The sequence below is a fragment of the Crocuta crocuta genome, unplaced genomic scaffold (assembly GCF_008692635.1).
Source record: "Crocuta crocuta isolate KB4526 unplaced genomic scaffold, BGI_CrCroc_1.0 scaffold26, whole genome shotgun sequence".
Classification (NCBI taxonomy): Eukaryota; Metazoa; Chordata; class Mammalia; order Carnivora; family Hyaenidae; genus Crocuta; species Crocuta crocuta.
The window spans coordinates 12,660,431-12,682,932 of record NW_027532249.1 but is presented as its reverse complement, the minus strand read 5'-3'; the positions used below and the strand labels follow the sequence as shown (position 1 = coordinate 12,682,932).

The 22,502-nt window shown below is 35.5% G+C and overlaps 1 protein-coding gene across 1 annotated transcript in view; it reads right to left on the bottom strand.

Annotated features, from left to right (window-relative positions):
* The window catches only part of GREB1L (GREB1 like retinoic acid receptor coactivator), a 282,191-nt gene that overhangs the window by 138,865 nt on the left and 120,824 nt on the right, over positions 1-22,502 (bottom strand). Inside the window, exons 4-6 of the mRNA XM_077778190.1 lie at positions 20,457-20,564; positions 6,360-6,519; positions 5,954-6,151 (exon numbers count right to left, since the gene is read on the bottom strand). Coding sequence (XP_077634316.1) covers positions 5,954-6,151; positions 6,360-6,516 — 355 coding nt within the window. The 5' untranslated portion in view covers positions 6,517-6,519; positions 20,457-20,564. The remainder of the gene's footprint in view (positions 1-5,953; positions 6,152-6,359; positions 6,520-20,456; positions 20,565-22,502) is intronic.

The following is a 22,502-nucleotide window of genomic DNA, read 5'->3' as shown; positions in this document are numbered from 1 at the left end:
CTGAGTGTGTTACATTTTAGAAATGTGTCTAAAGATGCTCTTGCTAGACATGAAAGTTAGATTAAATCCCAACCCCACTCACTAAATTATAAAATTATATAAAATGCACCAATATGTTTTTGGGCACCCCCCTCCAAAAAAAGGAGTTCAAAAGACTACATATTAGTATAAAAGAAATTTGTGAGTCAAAGATTGGGTAACACTAATCTACTTAATATGTAAATTAGGACACTAGGGACTATAAAGCTTAAGAAAATGGTCCAAATTAAAAAAACTCAGTAACTGGAGAAAGTGGGACTAAAACCCAGGTTTCTTAACTCCAAATTAGATGCTTCTTCATCCTCATTAACATCTCTAACTCATATAATGCTTCACCTTCCCTCAGTCTGATGTAGGACACTTTCCTATTACTTCTTCCTTGTCTTTTTTTGCTGAGTTCTATTACCCAACTAGTAGGCTGAATCTTTGGTCTACTGGCACTCACCTACCTCATACTTGATGACAGATCCTTAAAATTCATAATTTTTTTGATGAGATTTCTATTTTCAAAAAGTTATTTATTTGTTTATTTTGAGAGAGACAGAAATAGTGCAAAGAAGGGCAGAGAGAGGGAGAATCCTGAGCAGGCTCCGTGCTGCCAGCGCATAGCCTGATGTGGGCCTCAAACCCATGAAGCCACAGGAACATGACTTGAGCTGAAACCAAGGACACTTAACTGACTGAGCCACCCAGGCATCCTTCTGATGAGATCTCTAAAAGCAGTACGTTGCACAGCCCCTCTGGAAAACAGTGTGGAGGTTCTTAAGGAAACTAACAATAGAACTCCCCTATGACCCAGCAATAGCACTGCTAGGAATTTACCCAAGGGATACAGAAATGCTGAGGCATAGGAGCACATGTACCCCAATATTCATAGCAGCACTCTCAACAATAGCTAAAACATGGAAAGAGCCTAAGTGTCCATCCACAGATGAATGGATCAAGAAGATGTGGTTTATCTATACCATGGAATACTACATGGCAATGAGAAACAATGAAATCTGGCCATGTGTAGCAACATGGATGGACCTTGAGGGTGTTATGCTGAGCGAAATAAGTCAGGCAGAGAAGGACAAATACCCTATGTTTGCACGTATAGGAGGATTAGGAGGAACTTGACAGAGGAACAAGGGGGAGAAGAAGGGCGGAAATGGTGGGGGAAAGGGAGAGAGGCAAACCATGAGAGACTCTTGAATGCTGACAAAAACTGAGGACTGATGGATGTGGGGGGGAGGGGGGATGGGCATGGAGGAGGACACTTGTGGGGATGAGCACTGAGTGTTATGTGGAAACTAATTTGACAATAAACTATTAGAAAAAATAAAATAAAATAAAAGCAGTACGTTGCAGCAAAGGGAGATCAAGGGGGAAAGGACAATTTTTGTTCTGGGCTTAACAGAGATACCAGAGGACTCAGTGTGGAGAATATCTTAAGAAAGCAGGATTTTCTGTAGAAGAGAGATGACTTTGAAGTGATTTCTGTGGCAAAAAAAAAAAAATTACACAGTCCACTCAAATTAAGAAATACAAATAGTTTTTACTACAGCCCTTGGTATGAGGACACCTAGAGGTCAAAAGTAATAATTATTAAACAATGACTGGATCCTAGGAGAACCATGTTTTCTAGTCTCCTCCTAAAAAAAATTTGAAGGGATGCTTATGACAATAAAAAGAGAAAATGTCTTATTTTATGATTTTAAAAAAAGCCACAATGGCAAGAGTATGTAAAAGGGGTACAGGAACCAACTGAATGTGCTCCCAATGTCCAAAACCAGAACAATCTGAGCAACAAAGTAAAGTAGTATTGAATTATAACTCAATATAAAATAAACATCCATGAGTGCATAATAATACAAGTAAATGACTGAACAAATTAATAAGTAGGGGAGGAAAAGATAAATTCCCATGCAGAATTTTAAATAATTTATGTAGATACTCTGCTCTCAAGAAGGTGGAGCATAATTCCCCATTCTTAATGTGTAAGCTGAGCATAGTGACTTTCTCCCACAGTATGGCAAGTGGGGGGAAAGAGTAGAGACAACAGTACCTTAGTCAGATGATCTAGGTCAATATCAATACTCATAAATCATGTTGACAGAATGTACCCTTGATACAATATGATGAAAATGGCAATTTACTTTCGTGATCCTCCTCCCCCCAAAGCCATACCCCAGTCTAATCAGGAAAAAGACATCAAATTCCAGTAGAGGAATATACCTGACCAATGATTCCTAAAACTGACAGGGTCATCAGAAATAAGGAAAATCTGAGAAACTATCACAGCCAAGAGGAGCCGAAGAAGACATAACAATTAACTCTATTTTAGTATGCTGAAGGGATTCTGAAACAGAAAAGAGATATTAGGTTAAAAAAAAAAAAACTACTAAGCATTCCAAATAAACTATGAACTTTCATTATTATTAAAATTAATAATAATGTAAGATGTTAACAGTAGAAGAAACTGCAGGGATATATAGAAACTCTATACTATTTTCTCAACTTTTCTTTAAATCTAAAGCTATTCTTAAAAAGTGAAGTCTGTTTTTACAATGTCCTATTTTATCTTCTTGCCTTCATGTTACTTGCCAACACAAGCCACTCAGCCAATTTGATTAAGAGGAGAGAAAATAGAGAAAGAGAAGGCAAGGCTGAGTCCAGCAACAGGGTAATCCAAAAAAGAAATCAATCCAAGGCTAGAAATGGCTGCACATCAAGAAGTTCCTACATTGAGTTTGTAATTATTCTGAAAATACACTCACCTGGCAAAGATCTGGCTTTTTGCTGTGACACCTTTTATCTGTTTCTTCTAAACCCTAATTTTTGGGGGGATTCAGATCAGCCAATTATATACAAAATATATTATGAGGGATCCCTAAATAAGAAAAAAACATTATGCAAAGAGCAATATTTAGCCTTTTCTTAAAGAATAAAAATAAGCTGTGCGTGTCTGTAAAGAAAAGAAGAGTGGGTAGCTAAAAAATCTATGAAATGTGATTATATTGGAAGATCTGTAGGATCCAAATACCCGGTGTAATAGGTAGTTTTAGTCTCTAGAAATATGTCAGATTATTAATATAATAAAGATCAATTACTCAATCTCAATTAAAAACTCAAACAAAATGAAAAGATATCTTATTACACTCCGTAGGGTAATTTTGAATCACATCTGAACTAATCCTGAAAGAAAGACAGAACATTTTTTTAGGAAGACCTGGGAAAAGTGCCCTAAGGAAGGATCTAAGCCTGTTTACTGTATGCAAGGAAAGAAAGATAAGTTATCGATGTGGGCACACAAATAACAAACTTGTCCCTAAACAGCTTTGTTTTCTGAGAGTAATACTGAAATGCTGCCATTAACCCCAAGACCTTTGCAGCAAATTAGTTTAATTTTAAAAAAGGAATAATGGTAGAGGGCTCTTCTTTGTAAATTTCATCTGCATTTCCTTAAGAAAATAGTTAACGTTTTCACTTCACAGAACCAGATTTGCATTCTCCAATTATCTCCAACTTGAAGGTTACAGAGTAATCTAAGTGGGGGGAGGGGAAAGTTTACTGAAACAGCTGTAAACACAAACTAAAGTAATCAAAGCAGTATTTGGAGGCCTCAAATTTGGTTGCCCTTCACCCCTTTAGACAATCAACTGCCTCCCAGCAGGGTGGGAACCTACACTATTCCAATAATTTACATAAGAAATTAGCAACTAAAATTTACATCTGAATGGTAACCCCCAGAAGCCCATCAGGTATTAAGTATCTGCTTATCTAAATTGCCTCTAAAAATAGCTTTACCTTCCGTTAAGTCTTAGGTAAATAGAGGATTTCCCATGAAGGGAAGGTGGTATGTTAAAACAAGTCCAGGCTTTATATTGCCCTAATTCATTGTCATTTCTACAAGAAAAATTTCAGGACCGTTCTGTCTTTGGGTGAGATAGTTCTTAGAACTACCCTAGAATGAACCAAATTGAAAGAGCTATGGACAAAATTTAAACTATCAAATTACAAACTATGGTTTTTGTTTTTAATGGCCACCTTGAGGTAAATTAAAGGGAGAAAAATATGGACATGCAATTAATTATAAGAAGGAATCTACATGTATGGCTGGTGTTTTCAGATTGTCTTAGAATTTGAATTTATGCTTGGGTGCAATAGTTGTTTATCCCCCCAGAAAAACTGCAACTCCATATCTTTCCCTTCATTTCTAAAATTAACTATTACTCTCCCCTTACATTTTACATAATCGCCTCATGGTAAGAGTAGTGTTCTCATGTTTTAAAGTTCAATAAATAGCTGCTGTCTGTTAGATCACTGAGTTTATATATTGGTTTAAAACATTAAACATACCTGATTGTTACTAATACCAGTGTCAGCACCCCAAAAGGCAAACTAAAAACATATTTAGAGCACAGGAAAAACAGGGGAGCCCCTCCCCCATTTTTGGTATAAAATTTGATATTTCAGAATTATTCTCTAAAGCTTTGACTCTGGTTCTATTTAATTCTTACATATAACAAGATTCTCAATGACAATCCAGTAATATTTTAAGCACAATTTCAACATTTGGTTGTTAACTATTAAGTATGACCTGACTGATAAATAAAAGGCACAAAGGATATAAAACAGCTAAGTGAAAACTTAATCCAGTCACCTGCTACACATATAGGTTTAAAGGCCTACCTTACTAAGAATTATTAGTAAATTGATGTATAATATTAAATCTGGACAAAAGAAATCAATCACATCTGGAAGCAAATTTATAAGAAATAGTGCAGATAGGATTAAGGATTTTGAGCTTTTTACAGCTTATCAGATTTCTTGAAAGAAAGAAAAGAAAAGAAAGGAAAGGAAAAATTAAAAAAAGAGGAAGGGAGAGTAAAAGAGAGAAAGAAAAGAAAGTCAAGAAATAATAAAACTTCTAAACAGTGCAAACTCGTTTATCTGGATTTGCACATTTGAATCTCTAGTTTATCCCAAATTATTTACAATTCAAGTTGTGTAGGAAGAATGTCTTGAAATCTTACCCCTTTCCTCCACACTCCTCACCCCTATGATTTGCATGCATTGTAAACACCCCAGGTCCAAGTCAATCTGGGTATAAAAACTGTACTTTGACTAATATGGATAAAGTAGAATCCACATACCAATTAGGCTGGGATGGCCAGAAAATAGCACTGTAGATACTGAATGTAAGGAAGAGAGTATATTTTAAGTTGTGACTTCATCAAAACCATGAAATACTGAAGATGTTTTACATTAAGATTTCCTTTTTAAAGTGTGGTTAAAGCCTTAGTGGAAGTGGAGGTTAACAAAATAAATAAAATGGGATTATCAAAATATGTACATTTTTATCTTCTACAGATAACAGTACACTGCATGAATGTTCAAAATAAATGGAAAAGGTAAATATAAAACATCTGATATCTCCATTAATGTTTTTGAGGTTGGAACAGAAAGAAGTAGGAAGACAGGACACTTAAAATGTGCCTGAAATAGCAGCATTCTTACAGGAAAAGCTCTGGCCTGGGCCTAGGCTTGCTTTTGCCACATATCATCTCAGAGAAGTCATTCAACCACTGTGAATCTCACTTTTTTCATCTATAAAATGAAGCGATAATACCTGTCTTTCTTATAGACACCTGCTGTGAAGTCACAGAAGATAATGTCAGTGAGACCATAATCATTCCTCATTCCTTTCTGTAATTACTGGTTTCCAGCCTTGAGCACCACATGTAACGATTGGAAACTAGCCAGACAATAAAGAGGAATTGATAAAAAAGAAAGAAAGAAAGAAAGAAAGAAAGAAAGAAAGAAAGAAAGAAAGAAAGAAAGAAAGAAAGAAAGAGAAAGAAAGAAAGAAAGAAAGAAAGAAGGGGGAGGGAGGGAGGGGGAAAAGAAGGAAGGAAGAAAAGAAACCCACCATCTGTAGTGCAAGACCCTTCTGGGGCAGGTTTTTGTGAATAGGGAATTGGTGGGCTATTTGAATCAGACATTTCTTCATCATCTTCGTCATCTTCCATTTCATTAACTGTTAGATTGTTAGAAAAATCCAGGCTTCCATTTTGAGTGTAGCGGTGTACCAAATCTTTATCCAGATCCTCCACCTTGGGTTTTACATCTGGGTGAGCAAATAAATTACAGCTAATTTAATAAAAAGATGCTTATGGAAAAATAACCAAAAGAAAAATCATAGTTCTGAAAGATATCAGAGGACAGGGAGACTAGCAATGTCTAATATTAAATCAATTTATTTAAAAGGTCACCAGATTCGGGGTTTCCACTTCTTTTAAAAGGAATCTAGAAATGTGTGGGATTGAGAAACTTACCTGCAGATGAGAAAGGATGCTGGTCAGGGTCCAGGTACAGCTGGGAAAAAATTGGCCGTGGAACCACACTACTACATCTGAGAGAGGCTTCTATGGAGTTGTGGAGAGCTTCCTCAAATTGAGCAGATTTCAGTTGCCCAGCATATGAATTCCCCATGGTCTACACCACCCCCCCAAAGAAAAAGAAGAAGAAAGGAGAAAATTTATATAATTAGAGGACTCTGTCTGCAAAGTACACATAGAGCTGATATAAGCTATATTCATATATCTTGTTAAGACTCATATATGAACTCTACCTATACTTAAGACAACTTGTTTATCTGTTACATTACTTTTGCTTTTTGGTTTTATAATCCAAACCCATTTCAAAAAGACCCTTTAGAGGATCTTATATCTGAGAATCAAACAGTAATAAATGCTTTAAGTCAAGATTCTCTGACCAGTAAATCAAGATTGACCTGTCAATCACGAAGCCTAACATGATGACAATGGGGCCACTCCTCCTCCTTAACACTAGTGGGCTACCATGATCCCATAACAACTCTATCAGTGCTTTTAGAGTAAATATATAGGTACTGCTCTCTCTACTAAGATCTTCTTACCCTGGTAGAATAGGAGGAAATTCTTCTCTTGGGGAAAAAAAAAAGGAAAGAAAGAAAGCTTTGTGATAATATATTTGACAGATTCCTGAAAGCAAGATTTGAGCCTTTTAAACCCAAAGAACTCATTTATACATTATTAGTATTTATTTTAAAGATGAGGTTTTTTTCCTTTTTAAAAATGTTTTATTTATTTCTGAGAGAGAGAGAGAGAGAGAAGCAGCATGAGCAGGGGAGAGTCAGAGACAGAGGGGGACAAAGATCTAAAGCAGGCTCCAGGCTCTGAGCTAGCTGTCAGCACAGACCCTGACATGGGGCTCGAACCCACGAACCGTGAGATCATGACCTGAGCCGAAGTCGGATGCTTAACTGACTGAGCCACCCAGGCACCCCTTTTTTTCCTTAATATGAATCACAATCTTATTTGAGACCCTCTAGGAATGTATAGAGTAAGAAGTTCTAAAGCCGAGGCCTTTACTTCTCATAACTAATATTTGTATAGTTCTTGCTAGTTACAAAAATCTCCATGAATATCAATAACAACAATTCATTGGGTGCTTACTACTGGCTATACCAACAATTCTCAACGTATGTTCTGAGGCCACCAAGAGCCTTTCTGGGGTTCATGAGCTCAAAACTCTTTTCAAACTTATTACTAAGATAGTATTTGCTTTTTTCCTCTCATTCTCTCATATGTGTACAGTAGTATTTTTCAGAGGCTGTATAATGTGTAATATTGCAACAGTTGAATGTGGAAGAAGATAAACCACTTTTTTCACTAGCCTTTTTTGGGAGAATATAGTTACTTTCCCCAAAATGTTATTTATGTTGACTATATGATGGGTTATTTTTTTAACTTTCAAGGTTAATATATATTTGAAACATTTCTTAGTCTTAGTTTCTAATAAACATAGTCTAATAAACAAAACTCAGTTTTGATTCTGGGATTAAAAGTGTGAGAGCTGTTGAGCTAGATGTACACTAAATACTTTATAAAAATTATTTTATTTTATTTAGTTAAGCCCCCGACTCTTGGTTTCAGCCGGGTCATGATCTCATGGTTTGTGAGTTTGAGCCCCACATCAGGTGCATGCTGGCAGCCTGCTTGGGGTTCTCTCTCTATCCTTTTCTCTCTCTGCCTCTCCCCAGCCTGTGCTCTCATGTACACTCTCACTCTCTCTCTCTCAAAATAAATAAATAAACTTTAAAAAAATATATTTTATTTAATCCTTAGTATTCGGAAGTAGGTAGGACCTTGTCTCACTTCATCAATGAAACTGAGGCTTGGAGAAGCTAAACGACTTGTGCACTATCACCCAGCTGGTAAAGGTCAGAACCAGAACTCAGTATCTAGCTGTGTGAGGATAAATCCTACACTCCTACAGTAGGATAAATCCTACACTCCTCAATTTGGATAAATCTCATTTCAAGATAGGCAATTTGAAAATATCATAGTCCTACTTATCCCATCAAGGAGAGGGACAGATATTAAATTTCATCTGGAATTCCAACTGTGATGGACTCTCTTAAGGGAGTCCTAGAAGACTGGTTGAGAAGGACCCTAAGCATGCATCTGGGCTCACCAGGAAAAGGAAGCCAAGATCCAGTGACTCTTAAGCAGAGAAGGGGTGATGCATACAACCTTACTATCAGGTTTCCCAGACTTCTAGTTTTGAGCTCCATATGAGATTTTGGTGGCTCTGAGCTGCTGAGTTGCATCTATATAGCAAAGAAGGCTGTTTACATCATTCTGGGTAGCAATGAGTAATATTCAGAGATTTCCATCGGAATGGCTGCATTTATTAAAGCTTTGCTAGAGGTTCCTATGATTTGGAGGAAAAGTTGGAATTATATTTTAGCAACCTTTCTCAAAATAGGTAATAAGAAACTAAATATCATGGATTTAAATTAGGAAGTTCCTCTTTACAAGAAAAAGAAATTTAATAACTATATGTGGTGACGGATATCAACTAAACTTATATGTAGTAACCATTTTGCAAGATATACTTATGTCAAATCATCATATTGCACACCTAAAACTTATACAGTGTTATATGTCACTTCTATCTCAATAAAACTAGAAAAAACAAACTAGATTTCTTTCAATTACTAGGTTCTTTTCTTTCAAAAAGTACATACACAAAAGTATATGTATGCTATGCAATTAAACATTGTAAGTAGAAGAAAAATCAACAAGGTCTGTCAAATAAAGTTCTCCTGAAATACTACTTTTGTGTCCGACCTTCTAAGACACTCCATTAGGACAGCTATAAACATTTAAATCTTCTAACTCAACAGCAATTTATTTTTTAATAGAACCACACATGATCAAAATAGGGTGGGTTTGCAGGAGAAATACGCTGTGTTACCAGTTAAGTCAAATTCAATAGCTGTTTCACCCTTCCTTTTTGCTGAAGGGAGAAAACTACTAGCAAGCGCAGTTAACCATGGGACTTCTTAACCATGGAGAACAATGGAATAACTTCAGAGATGGACATTTAGCCTTTCTCCAGAGCACCAAATGCCTGGAAATCTTGCCTCTTCTTAACTACCACCTGCTCAACAAGTTATCTTCCTTTTATCATTGAAAACCTTGAAAACTATATTTTCTAAGAGATTTTTTTTTAGTTTAATAAAGAAATGCCCAATTGTACATGGAGGATTACATAATCTCAATCTCTTGATAAATCTTGATTTATAGTTTAAGGAGCAATATAACAAATATGTATATGTAGAAATAAATATTGTGCAGAATAAAAATATTAAATCAACATAAAAATGGGTGATAAAGTTTCACAATCATAGAAGACATACATAATGCTACAAAAGCATTAGCAATAACTCAGATTAAGACAATGGGAAGTACCTAGGAAACAGCTGGAAGAGTAAAAGGAAGTGACTGATTATTCCAAATGAAAACATAACTGGACATTTTTTAAAATAATAATGATAATGTGAGGAATTATAAAACTGACTCCAGATTTTTTAGTGCTGAGTACAGAATTTTTCCCTTTACAGTTCAAGTTCAATGTTACCAAATCTCCAGTTCAATGCTACCAAAAGAAGGATAGTATTCAAGGAAGAAGCCAAAGTGCAATGTATTCTTAATATCATATGCTATATGGGGCACCTGAGTGGCTCAGTAAGTTGAGCATCTGACTTCAACTCAGGTCATGATCTCATGGTTTGTGAATTTGAGGCCTGTATTGGGCTCACTGCTTTCGGCATAGAGCCTGCTTTGGATCCTCTGTTCCTCATTTTCTCTTCCTCTCCCCTGCTCATTCTTTCTCTTTCTCAAAAATAAGCACTTAAAATTTTTTTAAAAAATCATATGCTGTAATATTTAGGGTCACTGTGAGCACCTGAGTGGCTCAGTTGGTTGAGTGTCTGACTTTGGCTCAGGTCATAATCTCACAGTTCATGAGTTTGAGCCCTGTCTCAGGCTCTGTACTGACAGTTCAGAGCCTGGAGCCTGCTTCAGATCCTCTGCACCTCTCTCTCTCTGCCCCTCCCCTGTTTGCTCTTTCTCTCTCTCAAAAATAAACATTAAAGATATTTTTTAAAAATATCATATACTATAATACTTAGGGTCACTTGGGGTGTCTAGATGGCTCAGTCGGTTGAGTGTCGGACTTCGGCTCACAGCTTATGAGTTGGAGCCTGCTTTGAATTCTGTGTCTCCCCTCTCTCTTTGTCGTTCCCCACTCACACTCTGTCTCTCTTGCTCTCAAAAATAAGTAAAAACATTAAAAAAAATTAAAAAGACATTTAGGGTCACTGAAACTGCTGACATTATCCACCTAGACTACCAGCTTTCCTTTCCTCTGAATCTCAAAGAGCCCCCAGTGCCTGAGATAGCATAACAGTCACTAAGCATCAGTGTAAATAAATCCAACTTCAGGTCAGATAATGGAGAACTATTTTTCAAAATCAGTTGTTGAATCAAACACAACAAGAAAGTAAACTTGCAATTTCTACATACATATGTATATTTTATATATCTGGCTGACATTAAGGACTACAGACTCTGAGATGCTAATAGATACTCTTTGACATTAAGGAAATCTCTAAGAAAGAGATGGTACATAATATGAGCTCTTTCTGCACCACTAATCAATTGCTCAAAATGCAAGTGGGATCAAGTATAAACCACCACGCCATTGTGGTTTGGTGCCTTTCTGTTCTAGCTTTTCCCCTTTTCTACAGAAAGATAAAAGGGCGAGCATAGAACAGGCAGCTTCATTCACTGGAGGCTTTAGGAATAGGGACTGGAGAAGTAAGGAAAAGAGTAGCCTGGGAAACAGGTACCCTAATGGCTCCATGGCCTTTCCCCAATTCTCCTTTTCCTGTTGAAAATGGAAAGAAGCAACACAATTTGAGGGAAACCGCTTCTTGATCTGCAATGTTTTTATTTCCCCTTTGTCAAATGTTTCATGGTTAATGGTTATTGTATTATTAATGTAGTAATTACTTTTTTAATGTTTTTTTAAATTTACTTCTGAGAGAGAGAGAGAGACAGACAGACAGACAGACAGACAGTGTGAGCAGGGGAGGGTCAGAGAAAGAGGGAGACACAGAATCCAAAGCAGGCTCCAGGCTTTGAGCTGTCAGCACAGAGCCCGACGCGGGGCTCGAATCCATGAACCATGAGATCATGACCTGAGCTGAAGTCAGACGCTTAACTGACTGAGCTACCCAGGCGCTCCTGTAGTAATTACTTTTATAGAAGTTATCAAATATAGAGGACACAGGAAGAAAATGTTCCTTTCACTTGCTCCCCAAACGCTTCTTACAATTAAAGCATCAGATAAGATTTCAGAATACATAGTTTTATTTTTCAAATGTTAACTCTAAGTTATATGTGAATTGCCTATCACAATAGTAGGCATCTAACAGGCAGATGACATAATATTAGTTGCTGCTGTCATTACTACTATTACTGGTGGTGGTGGTGGTGGTGGTCCTTGCTGTCATTGTCAAGAAAAGTAAAAGGAAACATTCTACTTTGGACAATTACAATACTGGTAACATGGAGAGCTTGCTAACTCCCAGATAAATACTCTATTGTCTCCTTTTAAGAGAACTGAGGCCTAAGGAAGTTAAGGAACTTGCCTAAGGATAAACAATAGGAGATGGCAAAGACAGGAGTAGGATCTAACCAGTTTGGCTACAGCAACAGCTCTCTTAGGCTATCTTAATCACTCAGACCATTCAGCTTTTAACCGTCTACTATAATGACCTAATTGGGTAAATGGATAGTCTATAAAGAATTACTAAATTGCCAAGCCAGAAGAAAAAACAAAAACAAAAACCTAACCCCACAAAACCACAAAACAGAACAACCCAAGGAAGCATTTTTTTGTTTGCTGATTTGTCCTTGTCTATATATGTCATAGCAGCAAGACAAGGCTGAAAAAGGAGTTGTAGCATAAGATACGGGACTAATAGGCGCAAATCCGAGCAATAATTTTAAAAAGTCAAAACAAAATAAAACCAAGGCACCTGGGTGGTGCAGTTGGTTAAGTGTCTGACTTTGGCTCAGGTCATGATCTTACAGTTTGTGAGTTGAAGCCCAGTGTTGGGCTCCGTGCTGACAGCTCAGAACCTGGATCCTGCTTTGGATTCTGTCTCCTTCTCTCTTTGCCCCTCCACCACTCATGCTCTGTCTCTCAAAAATGAATTAACATTAAAAATACATTTTTAAAACACTATCCCTCCCCTGAATAAAAAGACCCCAAACTTCCCTGTATTAGGTGAAAGGGAAAGACAAACAAAGAGTAAATTATTTAACAAACAATAAATACACACATATAAGGGAGGAAGCATAGGCCTGCCCTTGGATCCCAAAGCATCTGGTGGATGAGTTGTGTATCCCCAGATTTTGAGAACTCTCTTGTCCATACCCTTTCTCTTCCCATTGCTTCCAATTTTGGAAGACTCAGTCCTGTTTCATTAATCCATTATGTCACAAATCTAGAAATCAAAAACATTCTTATCAACTCCCTAAAATATTAGGAATGTTTACATAATTTATTTTCCTCCAATATTTACCCCTGTCTAAAAAAGTTTTTATTTTCTATTAAGGACAAGAAAACGTTTCCTAAAACTCAAATGATAAAAAGAATGAACCTGAGAGTGTATGTTCCTTGACTTTTTAAAAAAACTAGATTTGAGATGTAGTCCAATCTGTTACTTTTGAAAAAGTTAACACAGTTTAATGTCTATTGCCCTTTTCCATCTGTGGCAGACCACGTAATCTAGGTAGGCAGAAGAAAAACAAATTCTGACCTTAATAATATGATATGAATTTACTGAAGTTTTATAAACACAATTTTTCTTGGGTTTATAAAAACACAAAAACCTGGGAAGTACACACAATAATGTGTTAATAACGTTTATCTATTGATACTGTGTGGTTTTTAAACTATCTTTTTTTGGGGGGCCCCTGGCTGGCTCAGTCAATAGAGCATGTGACTCTTGATCCCAGGGTCCTGAGTTTGAGCCCCTCGTTAGGTGTAGAGCCTACTTTAAAAAAAAAAAAAAAAACCAACAACTATCTTTTTGTCTTATTGGTGTCTTTTAATTTTTAAAATAATGAACAGTATTATATCATAATATAGTAAGGGAAAAGGAAAATATCATATAGGAAGTGAGCTAAGCCCAACTCTATGACTATCCTTGAATAAATAATTTAAAACAGGCTTATTACTTAACAACTGGATTTGCAAAGTGAACACCCTTCACTTTTTCCTGGTGCTTCAAGATTCCAGGGAAAATCCAGATCATTCCAGTACTTAAACTGAGAACCTCTCATCAAGATTTGGAGTTTCCACTACTACTTTCTACCATAATTTCTACCAAATTACCAATAATTTCCCCCAATTCTGATATACTTGTATTGGCCCAACCATCTACCTCAACAAGTTCCTCTTTTGAACAAGAATAAATATTTTCAAGATACAACACTTGGGGTGTTTATAAAAGCTAACTTTTAATACCAACTATGTGGAGAAGGTAGACATTAACTTTAAAGTGTATGGGAGGAGGGGCACCTGGGTTGCTTACTCAGTTAAGCATCTGACTCTTGATCCTGGCTCAGGTCATGATCTCATGGTTTGTGGGGTTGAACCCCACATCAGGGCCTGCTTGAGATTCTTTCTCCCTCTTTCTCTGTCCCTCCCATGCTTGTTCTCTATTCTTCTCTCTCTCAAAATATATATTAAAAAAAATAAAATGTATGGGGGGAAAAGAATCATTACAGTTAATGACAAGAAAGAACAAGAAAAACACTGATTTTTTAAAAATCATGTACATGCTAAAAGAAAATCTAAGATACTACTTCAGGGTTAATCTAGTTTTAACAGCAAGATAGTTTATGGAAAAGGTAGATGGGTATATATATTTTTAAACTAATAATTCATTTAAAAATATTTTAGATTTGTATTTCCAAGCACTGTCTACTGAAAAGTCTGAGAAGCAATAACAATTGAATAACAATAAGCACTTCCTAGTACCCTTATTGTGTTTTTCTACTACCATTCCCCATTGAAAAGAATCAAAGCTCCTTGAAGTTAGAGCCAATTCCAAGTATGAGGCAGGAAATACACAAGAGGAGCCTTGAACAGAGAGCAAAGAAGCTATCAAGGGGTAATGGATCATGTCAAAAGACATGAGTCAATATGAAATGTTCCCATAAACCAAAGACTAGAGAAATTAACATAAAAGAGAGCTAATGCAATGGAGTGAAGCATATTTAAAATATGAAAACTCACAAAATAATTTTACTACTCAAGGTGAAAAAGAGAGAGCCTCATTTGGAAGAAAACAACAACAACACAACCAAAACATATCATCTAAGTGAATTGCTGCTAAAAGGAAAAGGAAAGAGGGAAATATTTATTCTGCTCTTTCTGTACTTCAGAGTAACCAAATAGTCCTGGTTATTGAGAGTTTTAATATTTTTAATGAATTTCAGCTAATAAATCTGGAAAGAATGACAGAATTTTAAAATTACCACTTTGCAATCCTTGATACAAAATTCATTTACTCAATGATAATAAATGGGGGAACTTTATAATAGAGGAATCAGGCTGACATTTCCTGAGCCCACTGCTCAAGTTTAGCATCACTAACAGTCAAGCGATGAGACACCATGAGCCTCCTCATAAGAGACAATAGGAAGCATATCCACTGTAGAAAGTATTTCTGCCAATGGGTATAGTGAATACAGTCAAACCCCTACAGCTAACTTCCATTTATAGGGTGGGGGAACAAGAAACCATGGAAACAAGCAAACTCAGAGTGAGGGACAGGTGGACAGAACAATTTATCTATTTTCTGCAACAACCCAGGTTTATCTAGTTTATAAATGATAGAACTAGGATTCAAATTTAGACTATAAAGTCAAAATTTAGTCAAAGTTAGACTAATAAAATTTTTTTTCCTACTAAAATAAGCTATTTGACATAGGAAAAAGGTGAGCATGAAGATGATACATTCTGTTTGTGGTCTGTGTGTATAGATGGTTTTGGTTTGAGGTTTTTGCTTTTTAGGCCCAATTTATTGACTGTGTACCAGACATTGTACTAAAAGGACAACTTCATGTAAGTTGTCAGTTTTCTGTTACCTTTTGACTTTATAGATGTTGTCACCCACTCTCTAAACTTTAACCGTTATCCACACAGCCAGGCAGTTTTTATAGAAATCCTACAAGTGAAGAGGGTAAGCACATAGGCTGTAGAGTAAGATGACCTTAATTCAAATCACACTCCCACTATCTCTATGATACTGGGCAAGTTACTTAGTCACTTATTAAGAAATTTTACAATCACATATATAAATCATTACTGTCCCTCATAGTTATCAGATTCTTTAATTTTGTATAAGAAAGTTACTTGTAGGGGCACCTGGATGGCTCAATTGGTTGAGTATCCGACTTTAGCTCAGGCCATGATCTCCAAGTTTGCAGTTCGAGCTCCATGTCTGGCTCTGCAGTGATAGCGTGAAGTCTCCTTGAGATTCTCTCTCCCTCTCTCTCTGCCCCTTGCCTGCTTGCATGTTGTGGGCTCTCTCTCTCATAATAAATAAATACATACATACATAAATATTTAAACATAACCAGGATCCAGGCTCTGTGCTGTCGGCACTGAGCCCAACTCAGGACTCGAACTCACGGACCCCGAGATCATGACTCGAGACGAAGTTGGCCGATCAACGAACTGAGCCACCCAGGCACCCCTAACTAGAATTTAAATAAAAACTTGAAACATGAAAGAAATATATTACTTGTTATATAGCATTACTGCTCACATACCTTTTCTCTATTAAAAATAGAGATAGCAATAATAGTGATGATAGTGATAATCTGTGGCTACTAGACAAGGAAATCAAACATGGTTCTTGCAGGCTCTCACAATCTATTATCCAAAATTAAAAGCAAGCATATATTCACGTTTCTCTCTCTTTTATCTCTTTTTGCATTTCATTTATTCTTTGAAATTGACATTTGTTGCTCCTGAGTATAATTAGTTAGGTCTAGTATCTGTCTGACTCCCCATTAGATTGAGTTCTTAGGGGAAATATTTTGTTTAAAATTAGAATAAGTAAAAACAATGAATATATTGATCTTTTTGTGTATCTTATCTAATCATACATTAAATCAGTTTAGAGAGATATTATCTCTTCCCAAGCACATTCCAAAAAAGCACAAAGCTAACCATGCATTCAAAACACAAGTGTTTTATTTCATTTTTATTCATCCTCTTTGCTGAAAATCTTTGGAAAATGCAAATAGATTAAAAGATGAAATTTCCAACCACTTTTAATAGTTCTGTACATTTAAATCTAGATCAATCTCTTTTGACAGTTTCTGAAGCCAAAAGTATTTTAGGTACTGAAATAAAAACCTAGCCCTAATAACTTTATTCTAAAATTAACATTTTACCAATATACTTATGAATATGTGATATGTCTTAAATTGTTATGGAAAAAATAATTACTGTAATATGTCAACTAATTTCATAATAATTATTAAAAAGTGTCATAATTAAAAGATAAAGTACATGCTATTTTTTTCTTTGTAACAAGAGTTACATGTTACTACTAGAAATCTTTACTTTCTTCCTTGAAATACCAGAAATTCTTTTGTAAAATAAACACATCTCATCGAGCCTCTCTGGAACTAGTATAATTACCAGAGGCAATCCCTGTGTAAGATCAAAGAAGCAAAACAATAATAGGCAATGTGTGACCTCTACCATGTCACCAGAGACCAATTTTTCAACAGGGAGAAGAGTCAATAATCCAGAACAGAAAACATTAAATAACGAGAAATGCTTCCAAAGTGTGGTTTACCGCATCCATCAAAGCTGCCACAGAGAGTTCAGTCTCTACAGTTCCAGAGAACAAACTTGTGAGGATTTATCACACCAATTATTCAAATTTGCATAAAACACCAGAGGCAAAAACCAATTTCCAAACACAGAGTAGAATTTCAAAAGATACCAGAATAGTTTTCCAAATTTCATTGGATGTGTTAGAAAGTATAATGGGAACAGTACAGATGACTAAATTTTTTTCATATAACATTCATCTTTTAATTTCTCTTATCTCCAATCCTCACTTATTTTTCCCAAGAAGTTGTTTGGAAAGTGGGCTATAAACATTAACCAGATAAATATAATTAGTAATAATACATCGAAGACTTCTGCAGGTATTTGTTTTGTTAATACTGGGTCACTGGATCCAGAAACAGAGCTTGCTTTGGTCTCCTTTGTAATGTATTTAGATGACCAATAAGAATTATAAGGGTGCAAAGTAGGGTAATCCCACTCATGGTAATTACAGTAAAACAGACATACATTTAAAACTGACTTTTAAAAAGCACCACAGATAAAATTGGGCCTTAGAATCAGCAAAATCTGATTCTTTTTCTTAGATATGACCACCAAACAGCTATGTTCTTTCAAAATTAGATGTGACATAGGGACTGAACAAATATATCTGATTTTTTTTAACTTGCAAACACCCATTCTGCTGCTGATTCAGAGAGTAGTAAAAGGACTTAGCTTAGAAGAGACAGTGCTGGAAATTCAAAGCAACTGTGAACATTGTGTTCTTATATGGATTTGTTAACTCCTGCTACCTTCATCTTTCCACTCTGTCATCTGTCCATCTTTCCACCTTCTTATCTTATTAACATTGCTAATTGTATTTGTCAGTTTTGCCACAATTTCAATGCTACTTAAACAGCTGTGGGTTTTCTCTAGGCAATTATCAGTCACTACACTTAGGTTTCTAAATTAGTTGTTGAAAGGCACTTTAACCTTGAGAAAATAGACAAAGAGCACACTGCACACATACTAAGCCTTACATTTATGTATATGTTGCTTCAAAATGAGTAATTATTAAAAGAGATTGAAAAAAATAACAAACAGGGTTAATTCATAAATATTGTAAACTCACAAATTAGAAAATGCTTAAGAAAGCCTATTATATACTAGTCATCATTTAATCTTTCCCCTATGATATATCTAGTAATATGTACTCTCTATGTGTTTGTACATGTATATAGTGTACCAACTGGAACATCAAAATACTGCCAAATTCCTCTAACAGTCCCCTTTTACTACCTGCCAGGTGGCCAAGACCTTTCAAAGGTATCCATAATCATGGAAATGGTATCTTGAGGTCTTGGGTTCTGGTAAGGAGAGCTCTCACAACATGCAGAAGTCGGCCTCCCACCCCCCACTTTCCCATTTCCTTTCTAAGAGAAAAATTCTTTATTATATTTCTTTTCTTATTGTCTATTCTTGACTCTGACATTGATTTTCTTCTGATTACTAGAAAATGTACAAGAAACACATTCAGGGAGAAACACAGGTTTATGGTTATTCATCAACTGATACCCACGTCTATGAAATAGGACTAAATTTTTAAAACATCTTCTGTAGTCTAGAAACATTGTATTTCTTGTGCCATTTCTACATTAAAATAAATTCTAAGGTAACTTTTTAGAGTTACACATCTTGGTGTTTTTAAAGGTTTATAATATCCTGTTTCTGGATCAGTCAAAAGCTCATTAGAGTAATTTTTAAATTAATGTAGGCTCAACCTTACCCATCTCCCTCCCAACCCCCACTTTCAGCTCCGAGGAAAGAAAAAGGTGGTAATTCAACAGTGCAAAATTCTTCTCTGAGAGACAAACATTAAAATGATAAACATTTTGGAAAGCGAAATACACTTCAAACCCTCACTGTTCTTTCAGACCTATATTGACTCTTATACTAGTTGCCAACATTTGGTAAGGATTATCCTTCCATTAGACAAAAGCAAGCATTCCTTAGATAAATCAGGAGTTTTTGCCATGAGACTCATAAAACCTTTTCACAACACAGATTTTCAAGAGAATCCTTTAAGGTTTTAGGAGGCTGCTCCTTTTACTGAGTAACAAAATACACCCCGTGGTGTCTCACTGACCCCACTCAGCTGTCCTTTGACCTCTTCAATTGTTGAAGCCTAACTCCAGGCCCACAGAATTGGCCTCCCATATCAAACAGGGGATGTTGCTAACTCCTAGCACCTGGTGTAACAAAATGCAACCGGTTCTCCACTCCTCTCTCCTCTACTCCCTCTCTGATCATTTTCCAGATGTTCCAGGCCCAAATGTTAAGCCAACACTAGGTTCCAGGGTCTGCTTGGTCACGAAGGCACAAACAGGGGACACGCTGAAGTGGCAATGACCCTCTTGTTCTTTTTGGCCTCAAAAGGATTCAGCAGGAGGAAAAGATCTTTGCCCTTTCTTGGAAATATCAGGCTACTCAAACATACTGTGACGTACAGAAGGAAAGATGGTCTTGGGCTATGCCCTGATAGATAAGAGTTCCTTAAAACAGCATCCCTAAATCCTTAATTCTAAGCCAACTTTTAATTTTCTTTGATGTAGGGAGGAAAAAAAGACAATATTGCCTTTTACTTTTCTAAATTAAAAGACTCCTAGAAATAGGAAAAAAACTTTTAAAACATATATCTCAGGATAGTGTTATATGATAATAATTTTTATACAGTCACTACATATGGTTTGGGTTTTTCTGCAGATGCCAATAATCTAGATGTCTCTCTTATTAGACAACTTAAAAAAATGAAAACCACAGCAAAGAGAAATCAAAAACTGAATTCTTATATTAATTTAGGTATACAGAAAATACAACACAAAGGCTTTGGTCAGAAAAAAAAATTATCCAGCAATACTGAGTAAGCAAAAGCTTATTGCTGAATAAGGTTTTTTGCCCCTGTGTGTGTGTGTGTGTGTGTGTGTGTGTAGAGGATGGGGGAGGGGAGAGGAAAGCAGAGGGGAAGAAATGGAAGAAGAGCTCATAGAAATATCTGCTTATTCAGTTGAAGAACCAATTATAGTAACTTTATTTAAATTCTAAATATAATTTCCTAAAACAAATTTGATCTTGAAAAATTTTGGGGGGGTATTATAATTGTACAATACCTTGGTTTATTTATTAACATTTTTGAATCACGTTCATGATTAAGTTGGGCTGTCAACACTTCAGGGAGACTGTTGTCTAGATTTTACTTGTTTAAAGCTTTTTTGCACCTGCAAAAACATAAAAAAAATATATATATATGTAAAGGTATGCATTGATTTCTAAATGCATTATATTTCAGAAGAAAATAATTTAAATATTTACAATTCTACAAAAATTACAATTAGAAATGAATTAACAAAGTCTTACGTAACTCCATATACATCCTAACTGGCAAATATATTCCTCCTTAAAAATCCCCAAAAAAATCATTCCTAATTATATACATTCAAAAATAATTTCTGTTGTTCTTAAGATTCCCCCCCTTCCTCCTACTAAATATAAACTGAATAAATCTGTCAAGTGTGCATTTTCGACAAGTGTTACTATATGCTAAAAGCCCCACAGACTATTTTTATTTTGGGGAATGAAAATAATGAAGCAATTTTCTTATTCTAGAGAGTTTGGATTTTATAATATCTGATGGTCAGCCAAAATGTATCTCCTCAAAGAACTATCAAAAATTTAAGATATAACTAATATTGCTTAAAATAGTTTTTCTACTTTTTGAAACTAATGCTTTGATAATCTCCCAGAAAGAGAGACTGCAAGAAGAAAAGGAGCTACTGTTTTCTACTCTTTTAGAGTAGTATATTTCTAGAAGTAATTAAACTAAATAATTATAATTACATACAACTGGTTGAAAATTATAGAGTACATATTATTCTATCCTTTAATAGATTATGGTCAATATAAACTATTGGGTGGAAAAATAGGAAATATAGTCATAAAACATCAAGTGAAATAAAATCAATGATTTTAATATGTAACTTAGAAATGTTTCTATTCCTTTCTTACTGCGTCTAAAAGGAAAACAAAAGGGGATTTTCCTAAGAATATACTAATTTCAATATGTATACTTATAGCACTAAAATATTTAAACTAATATTAATTTATGCTTTCTAAAGACATGGTTTTCATTTTATTGTCCTTTTATTCCAACATGAGAGAGAAGAAAGAGAAAAGAACCATTTTAGATTTTGAAATAAAAATCTTTATCTTACCTCTCTTATTGTCAGAAGAATGTGTTCAGTCAAAAGAACNCTTGCTACCTACAACTAAACCCAAGATTACCCCATATGGTCAACAAGGTCAAACTGCATTACTGCCAATGAAACTATATGACTCCACAAGGACCTTAATGATTTTTAAAAAAGGTCAGTAATCCAATTCCAATAGCTTCAGAGTCTAAAATTGCTAATTTTTGGCCACGTGCTGCACACTTCACCTGCTAGTAATGACATTTTTGTATTTTCTTCTAATTACACTCAAAGCTAAGACCTTTGGCCCTGGGCCACAGACCCCTATTCAGGCTGCACACATTCTCTTAAAGACCTGATCCTTTGTTGTCACTCTTACTCTTTCATCTATTATTTACACCCATAGAGAAGGAAGAGACTCTACCATTTGTATAGCTTAGAGCTTCTAATCATCTTAATTTCTTTGCCTTTCAACCTATGGTCTTTTTCATAGACTAATGCCAGAAAGTTTGACAAAATCATTTTTTTCAACCACATCTTCCAGCTCCCCTTCCCTTTTCCTCTTCCCTGGTAATCTCCTTCCTGTTCCTTTTCTTGTATAGGCATGATTCTGCAGGAGTCCAAATTTACAGATTTTTACTTTCACCAACAAGATGAATTTCTAAGTACAATATGAAATTTCCATGTTGTTTTGACAGATCAGTAACAATTACAGAGACCATTAAATTAACAGGAAGTTTACTTAAAATATGCCCCCAGTCTCACTAAGTCACGAGCATAGATTTTTCAGAATCCCCCGCAGAAATGTCAAAAAACTTAACAGTAAGGATGCTGGTTATGTGGTTATTACTTTTCCAACATTTTAATATCTACAGTTGCTGAAATGCTTACAAGAAAAAAAAAGAGGAAGGAAAGAAAAAATATAAAGAAACATTTTAAAGAAAAAAAATTTAAATCTTTACATTTTAA